This window comes from Acipenser ruthenus, chromosome 20 (assembly GCF_902713425.1).
Source record: "Acipenser ruthenus chromosome 20, fAciRut3.2 maternal haplotype, whole genome shotgun sequence".
Taxonomy (NCBI): domain Eukaryota; kingdom Metazoa; phylum Chordata; class Actinopteri; order Acipenseriformes; family Acipenseridae; genus Acipenser; species Acipenser ruthenus.
The window spans coordinates 15113461-15137557 of NC_081208.1; the positions used below are offsets into that span (position 1 = coordinate 15113461).

Here is a 24097-nt window from a genome sequence, read left to right on the forward strand (position 1 = left end):
CGCCGAGGCGTCGAGCACCGAGCGTCGAGCACCGAGCGTCGATGGAACGTGCACCGAGCGTCGAGCACTGAGCGCTGAAGCGTCGAGCACCGAGCCCCAAGTGCAGAAGCACTAAGCGCCAAGCGCAGAAGCGCTGCACAAAGCGCTGAAGCGCTGCACCAAGCGCAGAAGCGCTTACACCAAAAGCGCCGGAGCGCGAGCGCCGAAGCGCAGGTACCGAGCGTGGAATGCTAGCACAGACGCCTACGCGTCAGCTGACCCGCCAAGCGGAGACGCTAAGTGCTGGTACGGTGTCTGATGCTGTGCAATACTTACCTGATGGTGCTGGGGATTTTGGACGTTGGTGGTTATCTTCCTCTGTATACTGAAAGGGAATTTTTTTTTTTTTTTTTTTTTTTGTTGGACACTGCAGCAATATACAGAATAAATATATAAGCAAGAGGGTGTAGTAAACAATTACCACGTGGCGGGTAGAACGCGCCACGGTGGGGAAGGAAGACTGCAGAGCAGACTACACGCACACACACGGTCTAGCCTAAGCGAGACCGAGGATGCAGATATGCGCGTGGCCTAAGGCCAACGCAACACGCGTCCTAAACAAAAAATATACAATATATATAAACAATATATATTACACACAATATTTTACAAAAACCCAAAACACAATAATAATAATAATAAACAGAGGAAAGACGGGGAGACCACGAAGAAACACAATGCCGAAGCAAAGCGTGAAGGAAATATATAATGTAAAAACAATATATAATCCTAAAATAATAATAATAATAATAATTACTCCGAAGAGTATAACTGAAATAAACTCGGAGAAGGGGATAAACCAGCTTCTCAAGCCTAAGCTTATTGAGTACAATCAGTTAACAACTCTAAGTCCTACCGCTACTGAGGCTGAAGGCAAAAGAGGAAGTGGCTCTCCGGGCGTTGCGTATAGTAAGCTCCCAGGGGGGCGGGCTTACACGGCAGCTTGTGAGGAGGCCTATCGGCAGCTTTGACATAAAGCTCAGCCAATCCCTACTGCCTGACGGCAATGTCCCATACCTTGATGGTTATTTTCGACTTGAAATGGAAACTCAATTGTGACATCAAACCAAAACTGAGCACAACTGATCGCAGAATCTGTGCATACTCAGATGAGATGAGTCAGGACGGCTTGAGTCAGGTTGTGTGCGGCGGGCTTAAAGGATAGTTCATACACTAGTACAGGGGGGTCCGTCAACTGCGTCAGTACCAAACAATAATAATGAGAAAGCGTGTTCGAATTGAATTAGATCACTTCTCTGAGCACTTTATATCGACTTTTTCTTTGCTGGTCATAACTTTTTTTTTTTTTTTTTTTACTTGGGTCAAGGTATGCTATTATAATAAGGACGATTAAATAGTATTCCTTTCTGAATGTACATTTTCATCTACAATCGGCAACACGATGGGGGAAAACAGCTAGTTTATTTGGATTTGGATCCCCTATTGAAAGTGAATGGCACAGATTCCATTTGTAATACCTTTTAAACCCCTATCTGAGTCCTCTGTAGCTCACTCCTCATGCAGCACAATAGCTACAGAGATGGGCAGCGGTAACAGATTTAAATGTGAATCCCCACTTCCTCTAGCCTCTGTCCAGCCCTGCAGAGTCTGCACTGTTAATATAAGTCAGAACTTCCTCTTTACCTCACTTCTCTACAGCACTAGCAAAGGAGATGGATGGCATTTACACTGTGCTGCAGAAACCCTCGGAGGATGTTTACTCCACAATAAACCAACCCCAGGGCAAGAGAGCAGGTGCACAACAAGGGGGTAAGTACCTAGGGGTCACATTTAAACGTGTCCCACTTCACTTTACTACTGCTAAAAGTTTAACCATTCACTGAACGGTTTTTGTTGTTTTGTTTTTTTGTACAAGTAACAGAAGCTAAAGAAATACATATTGCTTCACATGTGCTTTTATTTATTCCAGTACTTTTTTCAGCAACTTAATCTTGAGGGAAAATATAGTTTTGTTAAAGTAGGAGGGATAATTAATATCATCTACATTTTTAGAATGTTTTATTTCTTATCTGATCAAAACATGACAAACCAGATTAAGTCATGGTGAATGCATAGTATTACCATGGGAAAACTGCACAATGACCCTGCAAATGCACCATGGTAAACTTTTATAAGGGAATATCCTATTATGTGTGTTCTCCATCATTCTCCATTGTTTCTGTTTAGATCATTTAGAACAAGGGTCTCCACCCAGTCGATCTCTGAGACTTTGAAAGTCGATCTCACAGGTTTACTGATTGTTTTGTATTCACCGCAGTTTAAAGAATAATGTTTATATTTTTATTTTGAGATGCATGAAATACTTTGTGCATCTGGCTTCGTTTTCAATTGCACTAAATAACTCTGCAGTTCTATCACTGCGTCCTCTTGTCTTTATTGGTCATGTGGGAGAGGGACACCAGTGTTTAGTTTTTAGTTTCTGCAGTAAGATTCCAGGCTTGAAGAGTTTTGTTTGATTTCTGTTGGAAAGTGTTATGGAAGTAGCTTTCATTTTAACTGATCTTTATTCATAGATTTCTATTCATTAAATCTGAGCGATGCAGCTGCTCCATCTAAAAAGAAACAAAAGACACATTATTTGCATGCGGAATGGGAAAGTGAATTTGTGTTCCCTACAGTGAAGGATAAGTGCCTATGTCTTATATGCCATACAAATATATCAACAAGTAATACGGGTAATTTGGAAAGACTTCACACTACAATGCACAGGACATTTAAAAAGGATTTTCCATTAAATAGCTCTCTTTAAACAAAGAAAGTAGGTGAACTAAAACTCATAATACATGCTCCCCTATTCAAAATCTACAAAATTACAGAGGGGTAAAGCTGAAAAAATGGAATCCCAGACTCTGAAAATAAATAAATTAATTAATAAATAAACATTTAATTATTCTTGGGGGGGGGGGGGGGGGGGGGGGGGGAGTGCTGAATTTGCAATTTTGCTTGTTTTTTGTAGCTTCCTCTTTCCAGAAATAACCTGAAAAAAAGGTGTATTGTTGATTTTGAGTTGTTCAGTATACAGGAAGACTACATAGCCACTGAGTTTCAAATAGCCGCTCTAGATCTCGTAGGTTCTTCCTGTGTTAGCTTCATGCTGGCCTCCCTTCATTCTGCTACAATCTTATGACAGTCTAACAAGATGTCCAGTCAATGATATTGTAATGGCGGTGAAAGAAAGGTGAGGAAACAGCATTTAAATGAGCCAGAGCTCTTTTTATTAAATTAACCACACAGGACTGGAATGAAGCAGACTGACTATCTAATACAGCCATAAACATTGTGAAACATTTATTCACATGAAGGTATTTAAAGGAAGCGACAGGAACACAGACAGAAACCAACCAATAAGCATAAACAACAACACACACACACGCACACACACACACACACACACACACACACAGAGTCCAGGAGCCACGCCCCCTGCTCTTTGCTGCAGCACTGTCTCTGCTCAGCTCTGTCCCGCAGCCACTCCGTTACAATATTCTATGTCAGCAATAAGACCCTCCACAGCGGGCATTACCAGGGATTATGGACTGTTTGGGTAATGGAGCCGAGACGAAGTTGTTACAGCACAATTAATTATTAAATTTATTTTAACTATTTATTTTGTTTTTGGTTTTTTGTATGAATCCTTCCACGTAAGCACTCTAAAATGAATGCGCTACAGACTATAGTCCTCCATTATAAGAAAGTTGCCTTTGAGCTTCTCTATGAAATGAGGGTACAAAACAGCGCGTTTAAACTAACTTTTGCCATTATGTGACCGATTTCATTTTTTCCTAATGACATGCCAGTATAATACATATGTATCGCTCACATTATGGAGCGTCCAATGTAAAAGCACAAATATTTTACCAGGTGTTTCTTTTTTTCAGATTTCACTTAATGCAAACATGTTAACAAAACATGCTTCAGTCTTTAAACCTTTTTTTTTTATTTGGCGAGTCAACATTTAGCCAACAGATAAATCCGAAATACATCTTTTGTCATCTGCAATTAAACCTGGAAAAATAAATCTGTTTTTCAAAATAAATCTTTATATTCCGAGCTCAATGTGAAGCTAACATGCAGATGAGTCCCCGGCCATTGAAACGTTTGACACAGGAATTCTACACATAGAGGAGGCGTGGAATATCAATCAATCTTTATTTTATATAGCGCCTTTCATAGTGGACCACCATCACAAAGCGCTTTACAAGATGGAGTAACAACAAGAAAATCCATAATACTTTAAAATACAGAGAAATGCATAATACATGATTGTGGCAATGTGCCCAGCCCCTGTGTGCATGTGTGGGTTATATGTTGTATGTTGCGTGTGGTGTGTTAAATGTTGGTGTATAGTCATTGGTACACGGGATATAAACGGGTCTGTGTAACACGAATATTTAAAATGTATAATTGTATTTAGGCATGGGATTGCACATCACTGCATGTGCATTTAAAGTAATTAATATGCAAGCACAAGGTTGCACATAATTAATTCACGTGCTGGGATTCAAGTGAATAATTAATTAGTAATTGAATCCCATCACAACAGTATATATAGATGCACGTTTGACTCACTTGGGGTTGGGTGTTCGAGAGTGGAGAACAGGAGAGAGAGAAGGAGAAAGAAAAGCAAAATAAAACGTAAAGTGTTTGTTCTCACCGTGTTTGTTTGTCTCCGTTCGTTTAATAAACGCTGAGTGCCACCATTGCACTCAGCATTACTCATCACCACCGTCTGTCTGTGTGTGGAAAGTGCATAATACATGATAGTACCATAATACATGAAATTAAATAACTGATTGCAGGATTATAGCTCTCAATATGTATGCAGGACACCTCAGAACTCACACACACGCCCCCTAGTTAGAGGACAATAGAAAGCTATCGCCGTTCACTTTACACTAAATTTGCATCAACCTCACAATTCAACACGTCCCCAGACACAGTTTGGATAACTTAATTACTTTAAAAAAATTAAAAAAATGATATAAGTGCAGGCTGCTTACCTAAGCAAGCAACGATTCAAACACATGAACTACAATCCACTTACCTATTTCAACACCGATTCAAACAGCAACGTGAATTCCAGCCAGGGGAAGAAGCAGATACCACACGTGTTTGCAGATTATGCTCTCAAAACTAGAAACTGTCCTCAGTGAAAAAGAGAATGGATTTTCAGTCCTTGGTTAGCTCTCCTTTAAAGGCTGGGCAGTAATAATTTAAAGCCAGTAAGAGGTAAGGGAATGGATTTCATAAAGCCTTGTTTAGCGTTGCTTTAAGTTTAACTTGAAGTTATAACTTCAGAAAGTTTCTTTAGTATACTGTGTACTGTATCCTGAGCTGTGTTCTCTCTCCTCAGACCCCACCCCGCCTGTGAGTGCTGCTGGCAAAGCCTCTTCATACAGACGGCCTGCACTGGTCCTCCTCATCCTGTGCTGTCTCTTACTGGCTGCCATCATCGCCCTCGCTGTCTATCGTGAGTATTCACACACTGCTGCTTGTTAGCAGGGTTTCAAATTGCTTGTGTGGTATTCTCTAACTTAATCATCACCTCACAATGGGACCATTTCACAAACAACTGATTAAAAGTTTTGTTTTTTAAAAGTCCAAGTTGATGAATTAAATAAAGCTTGACATTCAGTTTTATTCTCCTTTGGTTGATTCAGTACATTTTAAAGTCCATGAAACTGTTCTAAACTGATGTTGGCTTCTTCAATGAAACTCAAGGAAAGTGTCATGAATATCAAACTTGTATTCACATAAATGGACTTGTGAAAAGAGCATTCAGATACCAGTTTCCCATGACCAGTATGTGAAGCATGAGTCAGATTTACTGAACTGATTAATCAGCTTTAAACATGTACAGAACAAGCTGGTTGAGTGCACTCAACTGAACAAAACTGTAATTCACGCTTGTCTATTTGCTTGTTTGTTTTTCTCAGACTTCAAAACTAAAGAAGACCCTGAGAAATACACCAGCCTGTCCTCAAATTATTCATCATTACTGAATCAGCTCCAGGACTTGAGCAGAGACTACAGCAACCTCAACAAGAATCATTCTGAGCTGCAGAGTAACTATAGCAAGCTCTCTGGATCTCATTCTGAGCTGCAGAGTAACTATAGCAGACTCCAAAAAGAAAATTCAGAATTAAGAAAGAACAATACTGAGCTTTCTGTGAAATCATCGATCTTGGATAAATACTGTCCTCTCAAAGAAGGCTCTTCAAAGGGTGAGTTGTGAATTCTATACAATCCCATCATCATCAACAGACTGGATGAGAGAGAGAGAGAGAGAGAGAGAGAGAGAGAGAGAGAAAAACTTTCTTTTTAAATAAAAGAAAAAGATTTAATTTTTAAAATCCCTTTATTGAAAACATCAAAAAGAAAATTGTTTACAAGAAACAGAAAAAAAAATTCAACACCAATACCTCAGCTGGTGTAGCAGCGGTTCAATGGCTAGCGAGTAGAGCATCCCCGACAGACAGCAGCCCTGTCTGATCCATCTCTCTACTGGGAAAGGCTGACTTAGACTGCTATTAATCTTAAAGCTAAAAATATCAGAGTATACAATTTTGATGTAACAGATAAAAACAGGACCGAAACCAAACACCTCCAGGGTGCAGAATAAAAAGCCATGGTCCACCCTGTTGAAAGCCTTCTCCTGGTCAAGTGACACCAGCCTAGATTAAAAAAAAAATATGATTATAAACAAATGATCAAATATAGAGCACCCCGACACACAGTACACCTGGTCTCTGTGCACCATGGGGCTCAAGCATTCTCCAAGACTACTGGCCAGAGCTTTGGAGAGGATTTTATAATCACAGTACAACGGCGACACTGGGAGCCAGGTCTTCAGCTCAGATAGGCCTCCTTTTTTGGGTAACAAAAGTCAGTACTGCCCTGCGGCAGCTCAGGGGTAGCTCTCCCTCCACCACACACTCCTTCAGCACCTGTGCAGATCACTTCCCAGACATTTCCAAAAGTGTTTATAAAACTCAGCCGGAAGTCCGTCCAGCCCAGGTTCTGTGTTGTTGGAGAACTGTGTGACGGCGGTCGTGAGCCCACCAAATGAGACAGGCGTGTCCAGGCTGCAGCGCTCCCCCTCCCTCAGGCTAGGGAGACCCTCCAATAGCCACTCCGTCTACTCCTGGTTGCACTTCTCAACCTCTGCAGCCCTACGAAGCTCCGCAGGGCTGGAGACCTCTCTCCCCTGGGCAGCCTCAGTAACAGCATCTGCTTGTGTTCAGATACCTTCTTCTCCAAGCCAAAGAAGGCTGTGGAGGCATCCATGTCTCTTAGTTCAATGAATCTTGCTCTCACCAGCGACCCCTTGATCAGGAGCGGTTTCCTCTTTTTCAGGCTGCGATATGTCCCCTCCATTCTGTGGCCAACCAGCGGTCTCTCAATCTCTAAAATCTCAATATCTAACTGGCTGTCCGCTGCATTCATTTGTCTAGTGACGTTCTGGGTTTATTGCTGGTAGAAAATCTTAATTTGAGTTTTCCCCACGTCCCACCACTGCCTCAAACTGGAGAAACGGCTCTTCTCTCTTCTCCAATTGTCCTGGAACATTGTGAACTGAGGCCTGGATTTATAAAAGGATTGCGCATGTTTCAGACCGTAAAACGGGTGCTGATGGTTTTGAATTCTTGGATGGGATTTCTAAAACACACACAATGGCATAAACACGCAATTAAGATGTGATTTGCGGGAGCAATGTTTCTGTGCACTTGATGCATGTGTAATTCTGTATATGTATATGTAATTCTGGGGCGTTACGAAACCGCTAAAATTGGGAGGGGATTTTGCAAATGAGGTCTATTAAATATTCTGTCTGCTGGTAATTGCGGGCCTCGTATTTGCTTGATTATTTTAAGAACTCTGTAAAGCAGGCGTTAATTTGCCGCAGTCAGACAGTAGGCTGTATAAAAGTCAAGGTGATGTGGGAGACTTGTCTGCAGCAAGAAGGAGACATTGTTTTCAAGGACAAAGAAACATTTAATAACATTTTGCAAAAAGCTAATTTTTTAACCCTTCTGATCAAGTCAGTTTGTAAATTGCGGTTTATAATACCGTATTGTTTTGCTTACATGACAAAAAAGAAAGTCTGCAAATAGAGAATATAAAATCCATGTAAAAAAAGGTTCTTAGAAGCACCTAAAAAGGTCTCCCCACAGAGGCAAAGCAAGGTTCTAATGAGAGCCTTTACTTCTAGAGTGTAGGCATTATTATATAAGAACAGTGGAGATTAAGAAAAAAAGGAACGATATTCCAAGGCGCACAAAAGAAAAAGTCTCATATACATGTGTGACAGGGTAGCGTTGCGGGCCCAGATGGTATCGGCTGGGAAGGAGACTCAGAGACAAGGAAGCTGTAGTTTAAGCGCTGCTGCCCTGCCCTGCCACATTTCCCCCACCCCCACCCCCCCCTTGTGCGCAGCACACATATGCTTACCTCCTATTACAAGGGAGAGTAGCGTAAATGAAAGAATAGAACTGTCTTCAAAGAGAAGATCAAACAGTTCAGTTTAATTGCTGAAGTCTGCAGAAGTTGGACCACTTCACCCTGCTACTATGAGAAGGTATGAATTGTGGTACCTCATTGTGAGAGATCTAGGCTTTTATAAGATTCTCTCTCCATTGGAATACATGGGAAGACTTCTATCAAATCCAATCATTAATTAGCTTTAGACAGTTCTTATCTATTTTGGCAAATAACTAACTTTTCACAATTAATTGGAGTCATATGCCAATAACACGTGTCTAAAACACTTGACCATGATCTCATCCACTCACATCTCGACCCCCTCCTTTATCTGAAAAGTTAGGTGAAGCAGAGTTAACAAGGTCCTTGCTACCTTACTACTTTTTATGTGTGTATTACAATAATTTTGTTTGAATATATGAGTGTTGTTTGAACACCAACAGTTCTGATTATACTGATTATACGTACCTGGCTCCTAAAAATATATTCCCTCATATCATCTCATCTTTTCAAATTAGTTTCCTTCTCTCCCTACAGGTGTGTGTTTAGCAGGTATTATAGGGAACTTCCATCCTATGTCTTTTTAGTATAGAGCTTCTCCCTGTGAAAAATCGAATTGTTTCTATTTAAGTTGTAAGGCTGTAACATTTCTTTCCTATAAGCTCTTGACCGCCTGAACTTAGCTGAACTTAAGATGACTTCTTATTTTTTAGCTGTTCACAAACTGGCTAAAACCAGTTTGCTTGAGACACCTCTCTCTTTGCCAATTTCAGTAGTGATTAATGTTTTTAGTAATGTTCCCTACCTCTACACCTTTTGCTCTGCCCGGCAACTAACTATTTTAATATATATTGGAATTAGTCCATTTATATTCTAACCCCCCTTCTTCTAAGACGAGAAATAATTCTGGCCTTGATGCCGTAAGTTTATTGATAAGAGGATCCCTGCATTTCATGCCAAGTATACCTCCTTGTACCAAGCAATGATCTTTCCAAAGGTAGGCTTGTAGAAAGTTCGAGAAGACAGGTCACCTAGAGTTTACCTTTCTTAAAAACCTATCTTAAGATTAAATTACAAGCTTTTATTTTCTAACCAGTCAAATAATGTACTGGTCCTTTGTAAATCTTTTAGTCCTTTTTACCACAACAGTTTGTATTACTTAAAACAAACATATTAACACACACTTATTTAGTACAGCAACTTTCTATATTCAAGCTGAAATGTGTTAACAGAGATTTGGCACTCAATTCTGGGAGCCGTGCCTATCTTGATAAGAGACTGCTTGAGGCTGTACCTGTTGCTACTACATGGTTTTTACATAGAAAATATACATAGCATTTTACTATATTTGTTACAGACTATTAAACACTTTACACTAAACACAGATTATTAAACACTACAAATGGTTAGAACACATGCATTGTAGTACAAATGGTTACAACACATACATTTCATTAATATATTGAAATCATCCAGTCCATGTCCAATGTTTCAGCTCATTCCCAGCAGGACTCCACTTCTGTTCTTGGTTTATCTCTAGTTGGTTTGGCAAATACCACCACAGGTCCCCTTATCCAACGTTTTGCGTCACAGGTGTGGGTCGCCATGGCCTTAACTTTATACCTACAAGACACTTGTACACGCTTAATAGGGACATCTTCCTCACATTCTAATTTGCCCAGATGTGCCCATTTCACTAGGTGACCTTTCCCTTCACAATCCATGCATTCAATTATTTTTACATCCCTTGGATTTACATTCAAATGAGAGAAAGAAAGTCCCTCAGAATCATCACATTCAATCAAGATCTGACAGTGTCTTACTAAATGACTGCAGGCTGGACATGGCTTGTCACATTCACACATATCAAGAGGATTATTTCTCATTTCATGAGTCAGGATTAACTCTGTACCTCTCACAATCATTCTGGACCTGTACATGTTTCTTTCATGCATTTCCTGCTGTTCACATAGACACACCTTACGAGGTATGCCATCCATCCAGAACACAGTAGGAGGCCAAAACTCACTGTTTTTCATATCAGCAGGCACCCAGCATCTGTTTTGCTCTACATCATCAGTGGGCAGACTTAATATGACTGAATCTGAATCAATTGATGAACCGTGAACCCTAGCCACCGAAATGCTCCATGCAAAGGGATCCAATGTCTTACTACACATAATAGCTGGTTCGGGGTCACTCATGACAAAGAGATAATCCATAGTCCGGCGCCTTCCTGGCGAGACCGAGGCCTGCGTAGTGGATGGGGCGTCAGGAGCACAGACAGGCGAGCAGTGGGCTGCAGCCCCAGGCAGAGGTGGGAGCGGAGCTGCCGCGAACTGGGAGTCAGGCCCAGCGACCAGAGGTCCAGTCATGCAGCCTGGGTGTCTGGGAGCCCAGGTTGAGGGAACCAACACCCAGGCGCCGGGCTATGGCACAGGGGTGGTGGAGGTGGTCTCCTCACCTCCCCCCCTTCTTCGTAGCTGGCAGCTCCCCTTTGTGGGGCTCTGGCCAAAGTATTCCCTGTTGCCATGAAGGGCTCGCAGCGACCCCAGGCAAAGCAAAGCTGGCAGTGACACCAGGCGACGACGGCAGCAGACCCTCGGGAGGCGACGGCGGCAGCGGATGCTCGGGAGGTGATGGCGGCAGCGGACCCTCTGGAAGCTACGGGTGACCCTCAGCGACCCCAGGCAAAGCAGGACCCTCAGCGACCCCAGGTGAAGCAGGACCCTCAGCGACCCCAGGCGAAGCAGGACCCTCAGCAACCCCGGGTGAAGCAGGACCCTCAGTGACCCCAGGCGAAGCAGGACTGGCCGCAACCCTAGGAGATGCAAAGGAGATACAGGCAACCCCAGGGTATGCGGAGCAGCAGGCAGGCCCAGGCGATGCGGAGCAGCCGGCAACCACAGGCGAGGTGGAGCAGCACGCAACTCCAGGTGATGCAGAGCAACAGGCAGCCCCAGGTAATCCAATCCTTTGTCGGTGCGAGGCAGGCATCCTCGGGCGGTGCGAGGCAGGCATCCTTGGGCGGTGCGAGGCAGGCATCCTTGGGTGGTGCGAGGCTGGCATCCCTGGGCGATGGCGAACTAGCATCCCCGGGCGATGGCGAACTAGCATCCCCGGGCGATGGCGAACTGGCATCCCCAGGGGATGACAAACTGGCATCCCCAGGCGATGGCGAACTAGCATCCCCAGGCAATGGCGGTGGCGGGAGGGGAGTCCCTGGCCATGAAGGTGGCAGCAGGAGCTCCACATCTCCCATTTGTGGTGGTGGAGGTAGAGGTAGCTCCTGCTCCTCTCCTCTTGATGGCAAAGGCAGCAGGAGCTCCTCCCCTTCTAGCTGCGAAGGCGGCAGGGGCTCCTCCCCTTCTGCCCTTCTGGCTGCAGCGGGGGAACCAGCAGGCATGCCCCCTCTGCTGGCGGAGATGGAACCAGCAGGCATCCTCCCTCTGCTGGTGGGAATGGGTGCAGCAGGGGGCAGTTGAGTGGGGAATGCCCCCGCTCTCCGCAGATGGGGCACCAGCAGGGAGCCTCTACAGTGCGGAAGAGGGCCTCCCAGCTGATCTCCTCGGGTGATGGTGGTATGATCAGCAGGCACTCTTCCTCTGCTGGTGCAGGCTTGGGCGGTGGACGTTCAGGCTCCTCAGTCCTGGGCGTTGAGGACACCTGGGTGTGGTCGACTGCCCAGAACTATTCGGCAGCGTCTCCAACCAGGCCCTGGTTCCAGGCCTCCTCGTACTGGGGATCACCGTAGGGGCAGTCCTCCCTGTCATGCCTGAACTCGCCACAGGCGTCGCACATGGGGGCCTGTGGCAATGTGCCCCACCCCTGTGTGCATTTGTGTGTTATGTGTTGTATGTCGCGTGTGTAAATGTTGGTGTATAGTCATTGGTACAAGGGATATAAACAGGTCTGTGTTTCACGTGTATTTAAAAATGTATAATTGTATTTAGGCACGGGATTGCACATCACTTCACGTGCATTTAAAGTATATAATATGTGAGCACAAGGTTGCACATAATTAATTCACGTGCTGGGATTCAAGTGAATAATTAATTAGTAATTGAATCCCAGCACAACAGTATATATAGGTGCACGTATCACTCACACGGGGTTGGGTGTTTGAGTGGAGAACGGGTGAGAAAGAGAAGGAGAAACGTTAAAGTAAAGTGAAATAATCTATAAGTGTTTGTACTCACCGTGTTTGTTTGTCTCTCCGTGCACCGTTTGTTAAGTATTTTAGTCCATTTTTGTTTGTCTATTTATTTTGGCCTCAAGTGCCGTGTCCTGTTTTTGTGTTCTGTTTAAACCTTTTATTTTGTTAATAAACGCTGAGTGCTACCATTTGCACTCAGCTTCTCATCACCACCGTCTGTCTGTGTATTTCTTTCTGGTCTGATGCCACCCATTCCGGCCGTCTTTGTGACAGGGCCCCTTCAGCCCTCCATTGTTCCTGCTCAGCCGCCCAGTTCAGGTGTCCAAACTGAGTTGGCACCCGGGACCACCATCTCTTTCTCTGCTGTGGTTGCGGTTGCTGCCGCTTCTGCTGCTTCTTGCAGCTCTTCCTCCCCATTTTTTTTTAAACTACAGTCCCACTCCGAGTCTCTAGGGGGCGCTATCCTACCTAACACCATATGTGACAGGGTAGCGTTGCGGGCCCAGATGGTATCGGCTGGGAAGGAGACTCAGAGACAGCTGTAGTTTAAGCGCTGCTGCACATCTTTAATAAGCACAAAATAAAAAGGTTGTACAAACAAAAACACTGCTCACAAAGCTAAATAAAAAGGGTTAACAAAACAAGTAACAAACACAATAAACAGGAACAAAATAACCGGCTCAAGGGCCAAAACAAAAGGTTTAAACAAACTACAAAAACAACGTAGGCTGGGCATTCACCTTCACTACTAACAAAATATGACTACAAAGTTTCCAAAATAATAACAGCAGCACAGCACAAACACTCACCAAAAACTCTTCCACCAAACAAAGGATTCTTCCCCTTTTTTATACCCTGTGGCTGGAGCCTAATTATCATCAGTGATTCAATTAGCTCTAGCCACATTCTCACATGCAATTTGGCAGGGATAGGAAATTAACCCCATCCCTGCCAACCACCACCAAATCACCACAAAACAATATTATTTACAGGCAGGGCCCTGTCCTGCCACAACATGTAATACAATGAGGGCTCATCCTCCACCGTTATTTTAGTAATGCCTACAGAATTGATGTTTTGTAATACGGCATCTGGTACTTAACAATACTGGTTCAGGCAGTATTGTTAAATTCAAGTTTGAAAGAAAATGGACAGAGAGACAGATGACGCAGTTAGTTTGTAGCTAGAGCAAATACAGTAGGGCTGGTTGTAGGCAAATATGAATAATGTAGCTGTATTATAGACCATACAGATATGCTTTAAAATCATACATAGAGTCAGAAATACAGACATACATAAGAAATAGGAGAGTTGTAACTACATAAGAATTTAAGAAGATATAAGACTGTTCATATGGAGTTGTATGGAGTTATTGTTGCTGAACATATTGCTGTACAATGGAAGGATTATCCACCCGTTTGACTGCCATGGATGTAAGTAAATAAAACGTGTTGTTTCTGAAGTTTGAAAAGTCTATACGCCTGGAATTATTCTATACGAAATAAGAAGTTGAACTAATATGCGAAGCACAGTAACTGGATGATACGGTTGTGTGGAGTAGTGGTTAGGGCTCTGGACTCTTGACCGGAGGGTCATGGGTTCAATCCCTGGTGGGGGGACACTGCTGCTGTATCCTTGAGCAAGGTACTTTACCTAGATTGCTCCAGTAAAAAACCCAACTGTATAAATGGGGAATTGAATGTAAAAATAATGTGTAAAAAAGAATGTAATTGTATGTAAAAATAATGTGATATCTTGTAACAATTGTAAGTCGCCCTGGATAAGGGCGTCTGCTAAGAAATAAATAATAATAATAATAATAATAATGTATAAGCAACCTAGACTACAAACTCTGAAGTGGTGCATTTGTTTATTAAGAAGCCACCACACATTCCTTATTTTATTCCTTTGTCCTGGTGATGTATTTCGAGCTTGTAACACATCTTCATGTGTTTTGCGGTCGTTTTTTCCCCTTTATAAATTTGGGCCTGAATGTCTTATAATAATTTAATATTAAAGTGCCAGTAAGATTTAGTGCACTGTGCAGTGGGTAAGCAGAAAACTGTGGTGATGAAGTGATGATCAGACAGGGACGTGGGGTGAATACTGCTGTTAATGATTCTATTGAGACAGTGCTTTTGAGTGTATACACAGTCCAGCCGTGCTCCAGATATGTCACCATTACTTATTTTAATCCAAGCATAGTGTTTAGAGGTGTTGTGCAAGTTCCTCCAGACGTCAGATAGATTGAATTTTGTCAGCACACCAGTCAGCTCTCTGACGGATTGGGAATTGGGTTCATCATGATTTCTGTCTAAATTAAAATCTAAAGTACAATTCAAATCCCCACCCACCAGTATAAAATGTTCTGGATCACACTTTCCTAAAATCGGATTTTTAAAAAAAATAAAATCTGTTCTCTGCCCAAATTAGGAGCATAAATATTACAAAGATCAATAAAATCATGTGACAGAAATATATCTTGGTGGTAAATCTTCCTCCTGACCTGTGAGGGCGCTAAGCAGCGAGGACAGAGTTCCTCTGATGGGCTGGCCTGACAGTTTATTCCCGGGTCGGGAAGTCGGCCAGTCTGGAAGAAGGCGAGACTCCATTGCAAGAACCCGGTAGAGAAACAATGTAGCAGCCACTGATTGTAAAGGCAGCTGCATTCGTTTACCAAGGGGTCATGCGTGACAGCATATAAGGGGGACGGAGAATCGTAATCAGTTCCTTCGTTTTTGGTTATTAAGAAGTGAGCTGGAAGGACCTGTGTTTTGGTGAAAATTGTGAGTGTTTGTCTTGTTCTGACTATTTGTTTGTTTGTATTCACGAGACAGCTAACACGTTCCAGAACTATCGCCAGAAGCCAGCACAAACCCGGAACAGCACTGCACTCGTATCACTATAAACTGTATTTGCACCACTAGCACTAATTCACGCACTAACAGACTTGTGTATGTGTTTTGTGTGGGTTACAATAAAAACAGGACTATCATTTGCAGGGCAAACCCGGGGATTATGAATTAAGTAATACACGCCGCTGTATTACTTACCTTCATTATTGTTTACTGTTTGTTTCGCTGTCAGGCACTGGACAAAAACAAATAAAACAAACCTTTGCATCGGGATTACAACTGTCTGTCTGTTCTTTAACCTGCAACTGTTAACCACTTTGCCACAGACTGGTACAGACCAAGCTTATCCAGATTAAAAATACCAGGGAGTTTGTCCACACTGTCCCTTGAGACCTTTCCTCTCTCCAGTGCAGTGCTACTCAACTCTGACCCTCGACGTCCATTCTAGTCCAGGTCTTTATTCCAAGCAGGCCCTCAGTTAGTGAACTGCCTCTTCGCAAGTTCAATCTCAGCAGATTCAACTGTTTTAGAACATGCTTGGAGTAAAAACCAGGACTGGATTGGATCTCAAGAGCCAGAATTGAGTGCCACTGCTCTAGTGTAGCACAGGAATGTGTGAAACAGGCATTTGCATTTAGAGCACCGTGTGATTGGAGAGGTCTGCCAGAAAGCATAACTAATGAGCTCAGCAAAACAGACTTGAGATCATTAGAAACATGTGCTGGTAATGTGTGTTGTAATTGTACATGATGATTCTGCAATAAGAAGGATTTGACACTTTAAAATGCAATTAGAAGTGCATTTGCAATGTGTAGCATGAAGCTGTAACTGGATTATGTGTGGGGCTGCCAGCCCCCCTGAACCCCTACCCCCTGGGACCACCTTGTGAATAAGATGCATCTCACAGGTTACATCCTGGAGAGCTAAAGGGATGAATACATTAATGCATACATGTTCTTTCTCATTCTACAGACAGCAACTGTAATCTGTGTCCAGAGAAGTGGATGAGGTTCAATGGAAAGTGCTACTACTTCTCAACTGATAATATGAACTGGAACTCCAGCCGTGATAACTGTGCATCAATGGGGGGGCACCTGGTGATTATAGAGAGCAAGGCAGAGCAGGTACAGAATCGCAATCAACTTCACAAAGATCCTAATGGAGCTGCACAGTCTGACATCACAGTGTGTAGGAACAATTCAGTAATTGATAATTCAGAGTTTATCTGGGTTGATTAGTTCTCTTATTAAAAAAATTCAATTGACGTGTTACAAAGATCGAGGATTTACTATGAACACACATTCACGCGCTAGACACAAGGAATGTTTAATAAATAGTAGTATTTTGTTAAGTACACAAATATTAAACAGAAATCAGAAAAGTCAGACAGTAAATCTCTTAGTCTCTAAGAACAAAACACAAGTCAAAAGCTTTCACTGCATTCATGCGGCTAGCAGGGCAATTGAAATATGACACCGCCTATCTCCTCACACACAGGGCAGCAACCTCATCAGCCCAAGCAAGCTGTGACGTAGCTAGTAACTTGCTCACACACATACACGCCCACACACACACATAATGGTATATAGATTAAAGATATGGCAAGTTTACTTTTAAATAAATTCTTCATACAACAATATGAGGTAGATTACTTATAGTTACTTCATAAAGTTTCACTAAAAGTTATTTCACATGCAAAGTGTGTAAATTAAATTAATCACAGCTCAATTCTATGTGAATGTGTTACCATTAATTTAGTTCCATGAAAGGAAAATGCAACTGGAATTATACTCAACGGTTCCTTGAAGCTTAGACTTTTGGTCCGCTGGTTTGGTAACTCAAATCTGTTGAAGTGTCCAGTACAAAAACTCTCCTCTCAGCAACAAAGTCTTCAATTCCACATTGGATCAAACTCGGCAACAAAGCTTTGAATTCTTGATAGAATCAACAAACAGCTGCAGCAAAGTCTTCAGTCCTCGGTATAGGATCCACAACAGCGGTCGTCCGCTCTGTCCTCTTCACTGAATCTTTTAGCTGCGCAGGTAGCAGGGCACAGTTTCTTTTGGATACTGTGGTTGTAAGTGTACAGCAGACCCAGACTGGTTTGTCTGATAACAGATTTGTCTTTTGTCTGCTTCCTTTTGTCCAATGGCTTGTTGTTGCAGTTGGGACTTGTTGACTTCTATATTTTATGTCTTCCTTGCACCAAACCGCTTGTGTTTGCAGTTTTGCGGTCTCTTCACTGTCCTTTCAGCCTCCCCCAGTCCAGGTGCCCCCCTCCTAGCCCTGGTCATCTTCAGTTCAGTATTCCTGCCAGGAACCAAGGGGCCCTTTTCTTAAGACACAGCAGTTTGCTCTTTTTCTTAAGACACAGCAGTTTGCTCTTTTTCTTAAGACACAGCAGTTTCATTAATTAGTCCAGTTATATCATTAATACACATTCATGTATTAATATCATATTCAGGGAATCTGTCCCACAAGTGTCACAGGCATTGTTGCCAACTGGTTCAGCACAAATTACTGAAATTAATCTACCGTATTCATTTTTATATATGTGTAGTGCCACCTTATGGATATACCCGACCACGCCACCCCCTTTTAATATATAGGAGAGGGGGACTCCCAAAAGTACAGTTTAATACAAATAATCCCCGCACACAAGAACCCTTCAAATAAACACAGATAAAAAAAACAAAACAATCTCTTATAATAGGTAATAAATCAACAAATCAATAATACTTAGTCATAAAAGTACAAACAAATAATATGCAATTATAAAGCTTCCAGCAGATAGTATGTAATTGTGGAGATCGGTGAAGGCAGCCCACCACCAAAAGACAGGAGGGCGATAGAGCCACCAAGTGAACAATCACAACAGATAAAAACAAAATCAGTGAAACAAACGCAAATGAAAAACAAAAAATAAACTGAAAACTACAAAATCATCAAAAGTGCAAAATTAAATCAAGAATAACACACAGTGCTCAACCAAATACCAAACAAATCACAAATAAAACACCCTGCAGTGACTATCACTATCCTGAATCAAGAATAACACAACACACACACAGTGCTCAACCAAACAAATCAAAACTAAAACACCCTGCAGTGACTCTATCACTATCCTGAATCAAGAATAACACAACACACACACAGTGCTCAACCAAACAAATCAAAACTAAAACACCCTGCAGTGACTATCACTATCCTGAATCAAGAATAACACAACACACACACAGTGCTCAACCAAACAAATCAAAACTAAAACACCCTGCAGTGACTCTATCACTATCCTGAATCAAGAATAACACAACACACACAGTGCTCAACCAAACAAATCAAAACTAAAACACCCTGCAGTGACTATCACTATCCTGAATCAAGAATAACACAACACACACACAGTGCTCAACCAAACAAATCAAAACTAAAACACCCTGCAGTGACTCTATCGCTATCCCAACAACAGGAAGTGCACCGCCTCCACAAAAATCCACAGACTATAAAGTATGCTATACGCAAATGGTGAATCAGCTGTGTGCAATATTATCTCAAATAACTATCAATTGGTTTGCAAGCGTTGCTAAAATTATATTTAAAAAAAATAACCCGTATTAACACTATCTAAGAAAAACAGTGGGGAGCGTTCTTTATCCTATGAAAAAAAGAACAAAAGTTAGCATCTCCCCAAAGGCACGCTACTACCATTGTACAATAGAAATGCTTATAAAATCACAATACCTCAGGCGGGCAGTAACCTACACAGTACATAAACCCACCCTACACAAACCTTTAAACAATCAATCACATTACCTCAGGTAAGTCTGGATTCAAACATCTTTATCAAATACCGGAACTAAAATTAAAGACGTGATTAAAAATATTTCAAAATAACAACGAATCGCACAGGGTGACAGAGAGAGACACAGACACAGAGACAGAGACAGAGAGATAGAGAGACAGAGAGAAAGACACAGACACACAGACACAGACACAGACACAGACACAGACACACAGAGACACACAGAGACAGACACACACAGAGAGAGAGAGAGAGAGAGAGAGAGAGAGAGAGAGAGAGAGAGAGAGAGAGAGAGAGAGAGAGAGAGAGAGAGAGAGAGAGAGAGAGAGAGAGAGAGAGAGAGAGAGAGAGAGACAGAGACAGGAAAGTGTGTGCTACTCTGAAATGACAAACGCTATGGCACTTTTAAAGGTAAGCTAATCATTTCTTAATCGCCCAATCAACAGCACCTGTTGATGGTGTTGATCAGCTACGCTAATTAAGCATCTAAATCAGGGTATTTTAGCAAATCAAGCCCTAATGTTCACTGAATATAATAAAATCAGCAGCACCCGCTACATATGGATAGGTGGAAGATCAACAAATTCCGTTGCTACTGTATGTATGTATATATAGAGGGAAAGAGATTTCAAAAACAGCAAACAGTTCTCTATCCAAGGAGAATCAGGATCTAACAGGGTACTCATCAATCACTAGAAATACTCCATGAAGAATATATACAGACAGGGTTAACACTGCTGAAGAGTCAAAGGTGTGTTTTGTGTTTAGGATTTCTTATCGAGCCAGACCGGCTGTAAGGAATACTGGATTGGACTGAATGATCAGGCTATAGAAAGACAGTGGCGATGGGTGGACAACACAACTCTAAATACTAATGAAACGTGAGTCATTCTCTTTCTGAAATCATTCAGGAAGGTCTACTGTAAAACAGTAAATGACCTACCTTGCAGATAGTATAGCCTAAAGTTTACATAAACTGTAAATAAACTAATTGCAGTCAGTATGCTATCTCTGAGGCTTAAAGTAGTGAAAATGTCTTGCTCACAAACATGTCATGTTTTACAGTATTTTAATGATGTACTCTGTATTAATCCTGCTGGGGCTTTCCCCTCAAAGCGATTTATAGGCTTGTTTATTAATACAGTGAAATGAGGTCCATATATGTTTTAGGTCCGCCACTGTTTAGCTCATTAAAATAGCCCCCTTCGGTTATTACACCCAAGGATGTGCTTCATATCATCTCATTATCTCATGCCACACTCAGCCTTTTAATGCACAAACTGCAATGCAAAGACCATACGCGACTTCAACTTTAAAAAGTGAAATGGTCAGTCCTCCTAAAGCGTGCCTGTCTCGTGAGGATTGTTCAGTGTAAACTGCTGGGGTTACATTCTGAACTCATTTGTTGTCCCTTATTGGGCTTGTAAAGCACTTAATCCTAGGAAAAGTGATGAAGAAAACGATACCTGGAACTGGAGTCCAATTCATGTGTGTTTCATGCAAAAGGATTTTAAACTTTACATTTTCATGCAATTAGTAACCGATATAACGATATTGCATTTTTAAAGCAAGCTTTAATCACACTTTGTGTTCATTTAATATTTCAGATACTGGGGCAAAAGGGAGGATGGTGTAGAACCCGACAATTATACTGGAGAAGATCCACTGGGGGAAGACTGTGTTCATTTTGCTAAGTATAAAAATTTCACACCCGGCTGGTACGATGCTTCCTGTACTCTGGGTTCATATCAAAGGATTTGTGAAACAGTGGCAGCGATTATAAAACCACGATATCTGTAATCCCTCCCTCCCTCAAAACAACTGTAACATCTAATGCTTTTAATCATTTTAATATTCTTATAATAATAATTGACTTGAACTGTTTCTTGCTGAGAACTGAACTTTTTGATGGATGTAATGTCTGAGCGCTTTCAAGAGAGGTAGCACCTGTTCTTGTAAAATAAAGGAGTTACTGACTGCTTGCCCAGTCCAGTTAATCCTGAACATATTCAAGGTAATGTTGATCTAATAGGCATCTTGGTTATCCTTTAGTTATTTTTTTTTATTTTCACGCAGTGTTTTTATATGTATTAAATTAGAATTGACTTTATGATTTTTATTTCTATAAACATCTGCTTGATTTATTATTGGTTTAAGTTTGATCTGATTTGATTGCACTCGCTGACGCTTGTGTTTCCTTTTTTTCGGTTGTTTCGGTTCTGCGTTTCCCCCTCCCCGAGTGCATTGATTGGCCAGCAAGAATGACTTCTGTCTCCAGCCCTAGTTGTCATAGCGAACCAAAGCCAAGTGATGTCATTGGCTGGTTTACAACCTGCTCCTCCAGTGGTCTGTCCTTTCTAATTTCACCACGGCGTTTAAATAATAATAATAATAATAATAATAATAATAATAATAATAATAATAATAATAAACTTTATTTTGTATAACGCCCTTAAAATCAATCATCTCAGAGCGCTTCACAATTAATAGTACAGCAATAAATAAACAGATTATACATAAAAAAGCACAAGGAAATAAAACAATCATAACAATCATAAAAACGCCTTTCTAAAAAAGGAAGTCTTTAAATTAGCTTTAAAACACTCAAAGAAGCCGAGTCCCTGAACTCTAGTGGAATAGAGTTCCATGATTTGGGGCATAGCAACAGAAGGCGCAGGCGAGCAGAAGGGATACACAACAGTGTGATCAGCAGAGCGGAGGTTGCGAGTGGGAGGGTAAAAAGATAAAAGATCTGACAGATAAGTCAGAGCTAGCCCATGAAGAGACTCATATGCCAGCATTAAAATTTTAAAATAAATTCTAAACCTGATAGGCAGCCAGTGCAAGGCCTCCAAGACAGGAGTGATGTGAGCTCTTGTCCTGTGATTGCTGTAAAGTGGAGTGGAAAGGGGCCCCCTTGACCCGAGGTAAACTACCAGACCGGACCAGACCAGACCAGAGCAGAGGTTTTAATAGCGTGACACTTTGGTGTTCTTAAGGAGAAGCACAGTTACTACCGACCGGAATAAGAGACCTGTTGGAAGGTGTTCAGAGGGTGTTTGGTGCGGTGAGTTTTTCGAGTGACACGTTTTGGACGTTATGTAAATTATATTTCATATTTGCTATTCGCTTTTAGCTATGTAAAGAAAATCTCTGCTTGTACTGGGTCGAGAGTTTACCTCTGTTACAGTTTTAGTGCATTGTAATTTGTGATTGGTGTGTATGCTGCTGCTTATTGTTTTACTATATTGTATGTATTTGTATTAAGATATTTGGGTTTGTCTCTGATTTTTTTAAAGGGGAAACTGGGTTGCATAACTTGCTGTATTGTATTAAATTATTATTATTATTTTTTTATCCTCCCCGGATGTGCAGATACTGTAGTTGTGGGTAATTAGTATTGATTTTGCTTGTCTGTAGTGGTTATAGATTTGTTTATTTGCACAGAAGGTATTTGGAGTTTTCACTGCTGTTTGAAATTGTTTGTATATTTGTTATTTCTATTTAATAATATGTTTCTTTTGCTTTATGACTGCGCTTTTGGGATTTGATATGACTGTAAATTGACTGCAATTTAAGATTTAAGGCAAAATCTAGCAATAGCCTGGTGAGAACCATTTGTGTTAATGTGCTCTCGTATGTATTTTATCCTTGTGTGTGTAATAAACTTGCTGAACGTGATACCTGCCTTGTTTCTCTTCATCTCTCATTACCTTCCACTGCCTCTCTCCTGAATCAAAGAACCTTGTTTTAATTGAAATTCGTTTTTATTGGTGGTGTTGTGCGCCCCTCCTTGATTAGCGAGCAGGGGGTTACAGCTAAGCCCTCTTACCACTCTTTTTGGCTGGTGAATCTCAAACTATTTCTGGGGGTGCAATTCCCTCAGTGGTGTAATCAGCTATAACAATATCTATGCTCTTTCTGTAGTACTAGCCTTATGATTTGAGGGGTGTTACATTCATATTAGAGAAATGTGAATCCAGAGAGATAATTGAAAGGAGCGCAACCTGCTGCTGCTGCTTCTCAGACAATTCATCACTTTCGTGAGATAGTGCCTGAGAAGGATGCAAATAAGAGAGAAAGTAAGGGAGATAAAAAGGTGGGTTAGCGAGCAAGACTGAGACTTGGAGGATAAAACACAGAGCCAGCTGATCTTCCCCGAAGCGACCTACTGTTGCAGGACAGACTCCTGTCGCCTGTGCTCCCTCTAGAATCTGGGTAATATCCATGTTCAGTGTTATAGTGGCTGCTTATATAATTGAATGCATTTCTATAGAGACTCATAATAAAGTGTTGTGATTCAGACGCACCTTCGTTGTTGTGCTTTCCTCCTTCTCCTACATCTTCAGCACCTATTCTGACATCATTAAAAGGTACAGGCACCCTTGCCGCCCCACAATCTTGCACAACTGAATGCAAAAGGCTGATTTTTCAAAACTAGTCTAACATTAAACAGTTTCTAAAGCAAGTCCAAGTCCTGTTTAAGTTAGACTTGGCAACCTTCAAGCCCTGGTCATTATAAGGTATGAGTCCTCATTATTAACTAAAGATAATTACTTTCAAAACCACAATGTAATTAATGGTATTGCTGATCAAACAAACCAGCAGCAGTGTCCAGTGACATCCTGACTTAATGAACAGTGTGGCTCTGAGTGAAAGGACGAAGGCCGATTCTCTCACACTTAGATCCGGAGTAATGTCTTGGCTTCGCCCTTGCACTCATGTCTGTATATTAAATCATTC

At 41.7% G+C, this 24097-nt stretch overlaps 1 protein-coding gene across 1 annotated transcript; it reads left to right on the forward strand.

Moving 5' to 3' along the window:
* Positions 1-1703: 1703 nt before the first annotated feature.
* On the forward strand, positions 1704-23035 carry LOC117963023 (C-type lectin domain family 4 member F-like). The gene is made up of 6 exons (XM_058993551.1): positions 1704-1809; positions 5414-5530; positions 5997-6284; positions 16525-16676; positions 20123-20235; positions 20962-23035. The coding sequence occupies exons 1-6, from the start codon at positions 1713-1715 to the stop codon at positions 21152-21154; spliced, it is 960 nt and encodes a 319-aa protein (XP_058849534.1). The 5' UTR covers positions 1704-1712; the 3' UTR covers positions 21155-23035.
* The last annotated feature ends 1062 nt before the right edge of the window (positions 23036-24097 follow it).